Source organism: Cynara cardunculus, unplaced genomic scaffold (genome assembly GCF_001531365.2).
Source record: "Cynara cardunculus var. scolymus isolate 2C unplaced genomic scaffold, CcrdV1 Un_Scaffold_2400, whole genome shotgun sequence".
NCBI classification, from domain to species: Eukaryota; Viridiplantae; Streptophyta; class Magnoliopsida; order Asterales; family Asteraceae; genus Cynara; species Cynara cardunculus.
In genome coordinates, this window is record NW_020201079.1 from 8,929 (window position 1) to 21,133 (window position 12,205).

The 12,205-nt window shown below is 35.3% G+C and overlaps 1 protein-coding gene across 1 annotated transcript; it reads left to right on the top strand.

The window, feature by feature from the left end:
* Positions 1-4,121: 4,121 nt before the first annotated feature.
* LOC112503027 (subtilisin-like protease SBT2.5) lies at positions 4,122-9,918 on the top strand. Its single transcript, XM_025107084.1, has 9 exons — positions 4,122-4,297; positions 4,912-5,056; positions 5,429-5,823; positions 6,175-6,270; positions 6,360-6,718; positions 7,175-7,500; positions 7,875-8,142; positions 8,683-8,964; positions 9,380-9,918. Exons 1-9 carry the CDS (start codon positions 4,122-4,124, stop codon positions 9,784-9,786), a joined length of 2,454 nt encoding a protein of 817 aa, XP_024962852.1. The 3' UTR covers positions 9,787-9,918.
* The last annotated feature ends 2,287 nt before the right edge of the window (positions 9,919-12,205 follow it).

Genomic DNA, 12,205 nt, shown 5'->3' on the forward strand with positions numbered 1-12,205 from the left:
ACTAAAGACTGACCAGAGGGGCTCTAGTCGACTCACACGTTGAACTAGAGGCTCTGGTTGGTCATAACTTTTGAACTAGAAGCTTTGGTTAGTACAATCAGAGGCTCTGGTTGAGCATGAACTCTTTATAACTATTCTTTTTATGAAAAAGACTATCTTATTGATTAGAAGCTTAACTAAAGAACATTATAAGAAATTATATGAGCTAGAAGCTCTGGTTAGTACAACTAGAGGCTTTGGTCAAGGAACCAAAAGCTATGGTTGAAAAACCAGAGGGGCTCTGGTAGAAAGACCAGAGGGGCTCTAGTCCTGTTTATCGAAATATATTCCAAGTATGGTTTTGGAACCAGAGGCCCGATGGACCGAAACAATATGATTTTCAGTCTTTACTACATGAAATGAGTTATTTGAAAGGAATGTTTTGGTGATCTTCACCCTGCATTACATAAAAAGGGAACCCTACTAGACATTCATGTCTAACCCTCATTTTGTGTTTTCAAAATGTGTGTGCAGGTAATGATAATAAGGGAAAGAGCATTCTGTGAATTATTTTCCTATGTGCTTAAGCTGTATGAAGATCTTATTTAGCCATATTTGAAGTAGAGATATAGAGATACAAGAGCATATACTTTTTGGAATTTTTGAGATGTATATTTTAGTCTCTTGTATTATGGACCTATGTGGAGAAAACATGTATTCTATGTATAAAATATGTGTTATATGCAATGTATGGATTTGGGGGTGTTACAGCCCTGTCGGGTTTCAACCTTCTGTCTTTTAGATTTTGAACTTATTATTTTGTCTACTCCAGCATTTTGCTGCTGTTATTATGAGGATAAGAGAACCAAAAACGACAGATTAATATGTGTGTATATATAAAGGATCATCACATATTCACATCTGTCAACACAGTAAAGACAGATCAATAGCAAGTCTAGCAGCTATTTATCTATTTGAAGTACAATACATACACTCACAACACTCTGCAGCTATTTAACATTAGCCAAAAACCAAGTTATAAAAGAACTACATGACCTTGTGTGTGTATAAGATGAAATGGAAACAACCAAAAACCATGGATATAAATACTTCATGTGCAAGAGAATGACTTTGCTCTAAAGTTTGCCTGACAATGGAACAAATAAACTAAAATCAGGAGAAAAAAAACACTTGGTCTATAAGCATCAACAGTCGGTCCATACATGACATAGCAAATGATGGATTTATGGAGAAGATGACAAGGACAAAAAAAGTTGTTGCAAGATGTGTGTGTGTATGTATAAGATGAAATGGAAACAGACCATAACGAAATCAAAAACGAAATGAGGATGGCAGCTGTTTATAACCAAACTTCACAAATTTTCACACACTACTAAACATATATTAAAATAACATTCAAGAAGGAAAGCAAACCACATTGATAGCCACTTCAAAGATCAAATCACATTCATGAGTCCTTTTATGCTCAAATGACAACAAAGAGATGTAAAAGAGGATTCTTACCTCTAAGTTGTAAATAGGCTTGACTTCATCGATCGTTAAACCAAAAAGAAGAAAGAAAGTTAAAATCTCATCAGAAGTGGTTGCAGAAATCAAAATTGAAATAGAGCATGCCAAAAAGAAGAGCATACCTCCATATTCTAGGGTTTTGAAAAACCTGTAAAATTAAATCAACAGGGAAGAGGGAGCTATATATATCAATGAGGTTGTGATACATCAAATCCTTTGATATATGAAATCGGTTCTCTAATCGAGGTGATACATCCACACCACCATTGTTCTGTCAAATCAGGTATGTGAAGAAGAAAGGCCTCTGCTTTCTTACCCAAAATGTTGTTGGTAGTAGAGAAAGGATACAGAAGATGAATAAAGGTTTTAGTCTTGGTGGTCGCAGAGGTAGGAAACAGAAGATGAAGAAACCGACTCAAAATGGGTAATTTTTTATGTTTGGAAACCATTGCATAAACAACTTGTACATTATGCATAATAGTTTGTAATTAAGAGTTTTTTGAATTTGTTGCATAAAATGATGGTACTCTAAGCTTTAAGACTTGTACTTAAGATATAGGTTTAAATACTTATTAATGTAGTATAGATGTGTGTGTGTGTATGTATATGCATGTATAATGAATACATTTCAACTATAATATAGTTTTATCAGTTTTATTTAGTAAGATTATGCATATAAAACTAGCTAATAAGCTAACTACTACATAAAAAACTAGATATTAACCGATTAGCTATACAAAAAGTATTTTTTTTTTAAAATTAATTTATGATTTACCAAACTATATATTTTTTATTAAGTTCAAAAAACAAACCAAACAATAATGACTCTAAATCTCATGTTTATTTATTGTATCAATTATTTTCCAGCAAAGAAAACAAAAACCTATAAAACCAGTAATTAATAATGTTGTATTTTTTAATATATGCCTTTCAATAAATCAACAAGATCTAAGAAAAAACATCAAGACATCCGATAACCAAGAAATTGGAATCCTAAATCACTTACTCGATTGGTTCAACATTTTGAGTTCTCTCTCTTTCATCCATTAACCAATTTTAAATACAAGACTATTTATTATTAAATAATTGATTCTCAATGTTAATATTTATGATTCTTAAATAAATTACCTTATATATAGTACTAGGTTTATTTGTCAAGTAAATAAATGATCTTAAACTTTTGTCTTAATATTTGTGCCTTTGATTTGTAAAATATTTACGATATGGTAACATCTATCCGGAAAATAGAGGAGTAATTTCGTAACTTTTATAAATAAGCATATATAAATCACATGAATTCATATGTAAATTAGTTAACTAGTTCATATCTAAATGAGTTAAATAGTTCATATGTGAATCATACGGGTTCACATATACGTAGATAGTTCATATGTGAATCAGATGAGTTCACATATGCATTTGTTTACCACATATTTATAAAAGTTATAAAACAATCCTTTTATCTTCTGTATACTATGGACTGAATTATCCGACGTTTCACAATTAAAATCACAAATATTAACCAGACGTATGACTACTATAATTTCTCTACTTCTTACATATTATTTAACACTTCTCTATAAACCTTTAACTGTATATATAACTTTTTTTTAATAATAGCATCCAAAGTCTTATCTGATATAAAAATATCCAAAATTGATATATTCATACTTTCATATGTGTACATCTAATGATTTATGAGCTCAATCAAGGCTCCACCACCGTGTTTGTTCTCTTGTCTGGTGCGTTTTCAAAAAGTGAAGAACCCTAACCACCTCTCTCTTTACTCTTCCCCTTAAATATACCCTCATTTGCAAAATTAGGCACTTTTTTCATCAATCTTCACTTTGATTTTATGATATTTGATCATCATACAGTAATGTAGCTGTTAATTTCACTCTTTTGAGCCTTGGGGAATCAAATCTGTTTGCTATATTTCAGTTAAGGTGGATTAGTAAAGATGATGCTAGGGTTTTGATTCTTTTCTTGGATCAATGTGAGTAAAGTTCTTGACTTTTTTATTTGGGTTGGATTTTAAATGATAAATCTTTGCTGGGTTTTGATTATTAAGTAAAAAAGTGAAGTTCACATTAATCTTTATTTGATTCCTATCTTAGTCATCAATACGTATGTATGTTTATATATATATATATATATATATATATACACAGACACATGTATTTGTATCGATTTGTTTGTGTTTATGTGTGTGAATATAATATGCAGGTTGATCACATGGGTCATGAGATGCAAATGAAAGAGACCCTTTCAGATTGAATCAAATTGGTATACAACCTCTCTCTCTCTCTCTCCCTCTCTCTCGTTTTTCGGTTGATTTTATGAACAAATTCCCTTTTAGTCCCTGCTTTATTTTCTTGAATTATTTGTTTTTTTCTGTGTAATGAAGTGTAAAAAAGATTTTTACAAGCCCAAATTACTCTCAGTTTCTAAGAATTGAAGTTCTAATGCTGCATATTGCATTGTTTTAGGACTTATCTAGAAGTCATATAAAAGTGGAAAATGGAGTTCAATTCGGTTTAATATATGTATTGTGATTCTAGTTTGAGTTCATGATGTTGTTTACAGTTGTTGGAGGCCACGGATCACTGGAAATGAGGACGGTTGAGCGTATGTTTACGTCTATAATTCTCTTCCTTCTTTTGGTTATTGGAAAAGCAGAGATTTATATTGTAATGGTAGAAGGAGAGCCGATTACGAGTTACAGAGGTGGTGTGAGTGGTTTTGAAGCCACTGCTGTCGAATCTCATGAGAAGCTTGATGTCACCAGGTTCGTGTTCTTGAAACCGTTTTAAAATCGTTAGAATTTTTTGACTGTTAGAATCGTGTAAAACACTCGTTACTAATTACAAAATAAAGAAAACTTGTGGACCAAACTCATATCATCAATACTTTGTGATTTTCCCACAAAGGAAATGTTGCAGCTTCATGGAACGAAAAGATTATATCTTTATATAATGTCTCATCTTGTTATATCTTCTTGTTATTAAGGGGCTGTGTGATTGGTTTTCCGTTAGGTCCGGCATGGATAAAGCTGTTTGTGTGGATTAATTTGTCTGTATAGATTAGGGAGGTTTTTGTTTGGGAGGGTTTTTTTTTATTGATGGGAGGAGGTGTTTTTTAATTGGAAAGGGCATGTTTGAAAAAAACGTGGCTTTCTGCTTAAAGGCTCCCCCTAAAAGTTTATTACATAAACCACTTTCTATATCATTAAGGAACTACAAAACGGTCATGTATAGTTGACCTAATAAGTTGTGAGTCCCATAAAGCTTGTTAAGCAGATCCTAAGAAAATGAAGTCAACAGTCTTGGTAGACTCTCTGTTTACTGATTTAGAATTTATGATTATTTTAACCCCATTGTTTATTCTTCGATCTTAACTCAGTGATTTGGTTACATCATACTCTCGTCACCTTGAACTCAAGCATGATACTCTTCTTGAAACGTTATTCGATCAAGGAACTTACAAGAAACTCTACAGTTACAAGCATCTTATCAATGGTTTTGCCGTTCACATTTCTCCTGAACAGGTCAAAACCGGGACTTCTTTACTTTTACGTTTAGCGATCGCCCTTTTGAGCAATCATATTTGGTTTTCAGTTACAAATTAGCCATCATTCTTGCGAAAATTCAAAAAGAGCCCTTATGATTTGCAAGGATGAACCTTGGAAATGCAAATGCAAAAAAATTACTCATTTTTTGCAAAGCATGGTTTTTCTTTATTCTTTTTCCTTGCATTTTTCTAAGAATGATGGTTTGTTTGCATTAAGAAGACAAATATATCGTGTCAAAAAGTCAATGTCTCCTTTTTGTAACAAGTAATCATTAATGAATATGCATAGATTCATGGTTGACTACTCTTAAAATCACATTTTCTTAAATCTGTCTTAACATATTAGTAGGCAGATACGCTTAGGCGGGCCCCTGGCGTGAAATCAGTGGATAAAGATTGGAAAGTGAGGAAACTTACCACACACACGCCGCAGTTTCTCGGGCTTCCAACCGGAGTTTGGCCAACGGGGGGTGGATTTGATAGAGCCGGTGAAGACATTGTGATAGGATTTGTTGATTCGGGTATTTTTCCACATCATCCAAGCTTTGCGAATCACAATAGCGAACCATATGGGCCTCTTCCAAAGTATAGAGGGAAATGTGAAGTTGATTCTGATACAAAGAGGAGTTTTTGCAACGGAAAGATTGTTGGAGCACAACATTTTGCAGAAGCTGCAATTGCAGCCGGTGCTTTTAATCCTTCTGTTGATTTTGCTTCACCTATGGACGGTGATGGCCATGGAAGGTAAAAAGAATAATTTGAAATGATGCTATCTGTTTCGAAAAAGAGGTATAATTTGACTTAAGGTTCATATTCTATGAGTTGGTTAAAAATGTGAAATCTTTCTAGTTATTTATGTGTACATCATAATCCTATTCTCGCCAGATCCTATATGGTGGAGTTTCGAAGTTGAAATGACCTATTTGATGTCAAAGTGCTAATTTTATTTTTGAACAAACTAATAGCTTTTAATGTAATGTAAGCAGTCCCTCTACTCTTTTGCATAACCCCACCTCCAGGTGGGATATTATTGGGTTTCTTCTACGGATTGTAGGGCAAAAGGCCATTTGGTCAACATGCTAATATTGTTCACAGTCACACTGCAGCAATTGCGGCTGGAAATAACGGGATCCCAGTGCGAGTTCATGGATATGAATTCGGAAAAGCAAGCGGAATGGCTCCTCGTGCCAGGTGAAGTATAAATGCTTAAATATATGAAAACGAATAAACTCTTATCACCCATATACAGGCTCTTAAATGTGAATAATATGTATGAATAGGATTGCTGTGTACAAGGCCCTCTATCGGCTCTTTGGAGGATTTGTTGCTGATGTCGTTGCCGCCATCGAGCAGGCGGTTCATGATGGTGTTGACATCTTGAATCTCTCAGTGGGGCCCAACAGTCCTCCGGCCACCACGAGAACCACATTTTTGAACCCGTTTGATGCTACGCTTCTATCCGCTGTAAAAGCCGGAGTCTTTGTTGCACAAGCAGCCGGAAATGGAGGACCTTTCACCAAATCTTTAGTGTCTTATAGTCCATGGATCGTATCTGTAGCTGCTGCTGTTGATGATCGGCGATATAAAAACCATCTGACACTTGGAAACGGCAAGATCCTAGCTGGACATGGCTTGTCACGTAAGTTTCACTGCAACAAAATTGAGTTTATAGGATGCTAAAAATGTCTAAATGTCCTACTAGACTACTTTATATGACTTGAGTTTATAGGACCAAACAACTGTGTGTCCTACGTAAAAGTATTACAATAAGTTTTTAGGATGCTTTTGGCCGTCTTTAACAAGTTTTTTAGGATAACACTTTCATATAATGTCGTAAAAAACTTAATGGGACGTTTTATTTCTAAAGTGTCCTAAAAAACTTGTTAAGATGCCCAAAAACATCCTATAAGCTTGTTGTAGCACTTTTATGTATGACGCCTTATTGTTTGGTCCTATAAACTTAAGTCCAATTAGCAGTCTATTAAGATACTTAGACATTTATTTTGTGTTCACCCTCCTTAATCATGTTGACACGTATTATTCATGTTCATCGCTGATCTATTTCTTATTGGTACTTGGTAACATATGCATGCAGCTGCTACGAGTTTGAATCAGAAGTATACCCTGGTTGCAGCTAATGATGTTGTGTTGGATTCTTCGGTTATGAAGTTTAGTCCTACCGATTGCCAGAGGCCGGAAGTTTTGAACAAAAATATGGTGAAAGGGAACATTCTTCTCTGTGGTTATTCTTTCAATTTCGTTATTGGTATGGCATCAGTTAAAAAAGTCGCTGAAACCGCAAGGAGTCTTGGTGCGATTGGCTTTGTGCTTGCTGTTGAATACGTTTCAGCGGGAACCAAATTCGATCCGGTACCGACTGGCATGCCCGGGATTCTCATTACAGACGTTAGCAAGTCAAAGGTATTCAGGTTAATCAAAAAAAAAAAAAGTCAATGGTATTCAATGCACATCTTTAGTTCATTTAGGCTATGTTTGGCATACTATTTGATAAACTAGTTGTTGGCTGATAACTAGTCTTGTTTCTTTTCTTAAAAACTAGCTGACAATATAAAATGACTTAACATGATATCATGTTGAAAACTTAACCGGAAAAATATAAAAAGAAGTGGAAAATACCCTACCTTGAGTAGCTTTTCAAAAAGCTGGCTTATGACTAACTTTACGGGACTATTTCAATAATCTAAAAAAGTAAGCTAGCTTATTTAGACAAGAATATTTTATTCGGGAATAGTTTAATTGATTATACGATTGCTAATTTTGTTTGATGGGTACAGGAACTTATTGACTATTACAAAGCCTCGACTTCACGGGACTGGACTGGACGAGTGAAAAGTTTCAAAGCCACGGGAATAATCGGAGAAGGCTTGGAGCCTATACTTCACAAATCGGCACCAATAGTTGCATTGTTCTCCGCCCGTGGGCCAAATATAAAAGATTACAGCTTTCGTGATGCGGATCTTCTAAAACCCGATATTCTAGCACCCGGTGCTTTAATTTGGGCTTCTTGGTCTCCTAATGGCACAGATGAGGTTAATTACTTAGGTAAAATCTTGATTTGGTTGCTTCATTTTATGGCCATCTTAACTTAAATTGGATCCACGAATGCCATGCATACTTTTTGAATTACTCCCTTTTGGTTAAATAAGGTATTCAAGTTCAGAGATTATTTTTCTACTTTTTTCCAACTATACCCCTTTGTATTTTTCCGATTAATTTTTCAACATGTTTTTTAGGTTATTTTACATTGTCATAAAGATTCTCAACTACTTCTTATGTCCCAAAAAAGTGTATATTTCTATTTTAGTTTGTCCCAAAACAAGTGTCCACTTTTGAAGGATATGCCTACTTTTCAATCCTACCCTTAATTGTGAGATATAAATCTATTACTCTCTATTATTTTGAGTAAAATTGACATTTAGTTAATTAAAACTGTGTGCCTTTTTTTATTCATATGGACATTGATTTTGGACGGAGTAGTTTTTACCAAACAAACAAGTTTATCACAGACCGCAACTAGCAGCTAGTTTGCCAAACATAACCAAGTGAAAACGACAAATGAATTAACGACACTTTGTTGGGCAGGAGAGAACTTTGCGATGATCTCTGGAACAAGCATGGCTGCACCGCATATATCAGGAATAGCGGCTCTTATAAAGCAAAAACATCCTCGCTGGAGCCCCGCGGCAATCAAGTCTGCCTTGATGACGACCTCAAACACACTGGACCGAGCCGAGAAACCGATACTAGCGGAACAATATTCAGGGTCGGAAACATTGATGTTTGTCCCAGCAACGCCTTTTGATTATGGCAGTGGCCACGTTAATCCCCGAGCTGCTCTGGACCCAGGTCTCATCTTTGATGCAGGTGCGACATTTCCCTGCCGTTTGCATACATACATATTTAAGAGCTTGTTTTCCTACAATTCTGGAAACTGTACGAGTCTATGTGGAAACCTATTAGATTCTCTCCAACATTGCGGGTTATCATGGAAATTGGACCCATAGGGTATGATCTATTTTGTCAATTTGAGCTCATATTTGCTTGATTAGGGAAAGAGAGACAGTTTGACTTTAGGGTCAACCATCCAATCTTTAGCTTCGAAATTTCAACGGAAATTAGCAAGCTTTCATGTGGAATTTGACAACCCTTTTACTTTTCGGTAAATATCAATCAAAATGCGGTTTCGTATTGTATAGGTGATGAAATCTGTAAGAAATTTGAATCCACTGGTTTGACCTTTTTTTGTCAATGACCTCATATTTTCCGATATCTTTTTCAGGCTACGAAGACTATCTGGGATTCTTGTGCACAACGCCCGGAATCAACTATCACGAACTACTTAACTTTACTCACCGACCCTGTAACTACACCATTGGCCACCCATACAATCTGAACTCCCCTTCCATCACCGTCTCTCATCTCGTCAGAACTCAAACCATAAGCCGAACAGTCACAAATGTGAACGAAGAAGAAACGTATACAATCACTGCAAGAATGGCACCGGCCATAGCCATTGAAACAAGCCCGCCGGCCATGACCCTGAGACCAGGTGCGTCGCATAGGTTCACCGTGACTCTAACGGTTCAGTCACTGACCGGAACTTACAGTTTCGGAGAGGTTTTGTTGAAGGGAAGCAGAAGGCACAAGGTGCGGATACCGGTTGTAGCCATGGGCTATGATCGGTAGGCTGGATTGGTTCGATGGTATTCTTTTGTAAAACGGTATGAAAATAAGATTATAGAAAATGGTAGGTGTATTTATATGGGAAGAGATGTAAAGAGAGTAGTATAAGGAGAAAGATTCTTGAGGGTCCATTTACTAAACACTTAGGTGCCGTTTACCATCGGTTACCAGGTAAGTGCTTACTGCAAGAGTCACCACCCTCACTTTATCGCGTAACATTCCTGGCCATCAAAGTGATTGATGGGAAGCGTTTATCATCCGGTAAGCACTTGCTGGTAAGAGTCACCAACCTCACTTACTGGGTAAGACTCTTAATCCTTGTCTTCCCTCTTACCAGGTGAGATTCTCGGTCCAAACTATGCTCACCGGTAAGGTAATTGACGTTTTACCCGATAAGTGTTTGGTAAACGGCCCCTTATTGCCACTTACCTGGTAAGTGAGGGTGGTGACTATTACCCGGTTAGCGCTTATTGGTTAAGAGACGCTTATAGTATGCTATTTTGATGGCTGGGGATTTTACCTAGGTAAAGCGAGTGAAGATGGCGAGTGTTACTGGTCAATGCTTACCATGTTGGTGTTGGTAAACGGCCCCTTATTAGTTTCTGGTGTTACTTTCATGTTTCGCTAGATGATGCTTCCATTGCTGAACTCTAGCTTGGACAGATTGTTGATTCATGGCTCTTTAGGAGAAGTTGAAATCAGTACATTTGCTTCATGAGTTCTGTAATATGGAGACATTCAGCTTACCAAACCAAACGAATACAATATATTTCATACGAAAGTAGAAATTGCGGGGGTGATGTATCGTATACTTACCTGGCCTTTACCTTAAAGAGTAAGAACAACTGTTTATGAAAAGTGTGTGAAAGAGGTTGGAAGGCGATGCTTCAACCATTCTTCATTACCAACCACATGGGGTATCTTGATGGCTAAATCCAATGCCCCGCATAGTATATTGTGGCCGAAACAACCACCAAAGAAAACAGGCATGGTGATTTGTTTCGATTTGGTTCACCTGGCTCCCCCATCCTGATCAAGGTTGGGGATTCCTGGTCCAGGTCAGGTAACACATTCTACCTGTATATATTGAAAATGTTAATTAAATTATATATCAATATATATGTTCATTGGTGAAACATAATAGCCGGTATGTGGGATTCATTAAAGAACCTATATAGGTCTATTGGGAAAACTCATGATCTCATTTATGAACCAATAAAACGTAGCAAGCTGTATGAGATTAATTAAGAAATCTATACAGATTCAGTGAAGGAACCACCCACAAGATCGAATTAATAATTATTGAAAATATTCATTTGAGATTTTTAAGGAAACTACCCCTATAAATATAATCAGTGGGATTTTAAGAAAGGAAAATTGCAGTAAAATAAACTAATTTTCATCTAATTCCTATTTTCGGAAATCAATTTTCAAAATCGTCATTTTGAGGAACCAATTTGCACTTGATTCCTATTTTGGAGAACCAACTTTCAAAATCGTCATTTTGGGGAACCAATTTGCACCTTATTCCTATTTTGAAGAACCAACTTGCAAAATAATTATAGAAAAATAACTAAAATTCGTTTTTTTTTCAAAAATTAATGCAATAAAATCTATTTTTCATTTCAAATCTCGTTTTTTTAATTCAGATATCATATTGAACATTTAAAAAAAAAATCCAAATTACCACAATAAAAATTGTTTTTTACTAATGCAAAAAAATTCAATTTAATAGAAAAAAATTAATTGATGCAATAAAAAATAATTTTTATTGTGGTAATTTGGATTTTTTTTAAATGTTCAATTTGATATCTGAATTAAAAAAAAAACGAGATTTGAAATGAAAAATAGATTTTATTGCATTAATTTTGAAAAAAAAACGAATTTTAGTTATTTTTCTATAATTATTTTGCAAGTTGGTTCCCCAAAATAGGAATCAGATGCAAGTTGGTTCCCCAAAATAACGATTTTGAAAGTTGGTTCCCCACAATAAGAATCAGGTGCAAGTTGGTTTCACAAAATAACGATTTTAAAAGTTGGTTCCTCAAAATAGAAATTAGATGAAAGTTGGTTTCATTTTGATACAATTTTTCCAGAAAACCGTTCACATTTAGTTAAGAATACATATTATTTTGTATAAAAAAAAAGACAATCTTACCACAAAATGTACCACTTGGCATACACCACTTTTCAAGATGGTTAAAACAGGTACTAGAAAAATCAAATCTTTTACTTTACTCAAAAGAAAACTTTAAGCTTGTCAATCCCCGGCAGCGGCGCCAAAAACTTGGTCGGTTAAATCCTATACGTTTAGACAAAAGAATTGGGTCACAAAGCAAGTATACAATATGGCTCAATATCGTCTTTCCAAGTAATAAAGTGGTACAAGTACCGGAATATCGTCCACATGGATTGGAGCAAA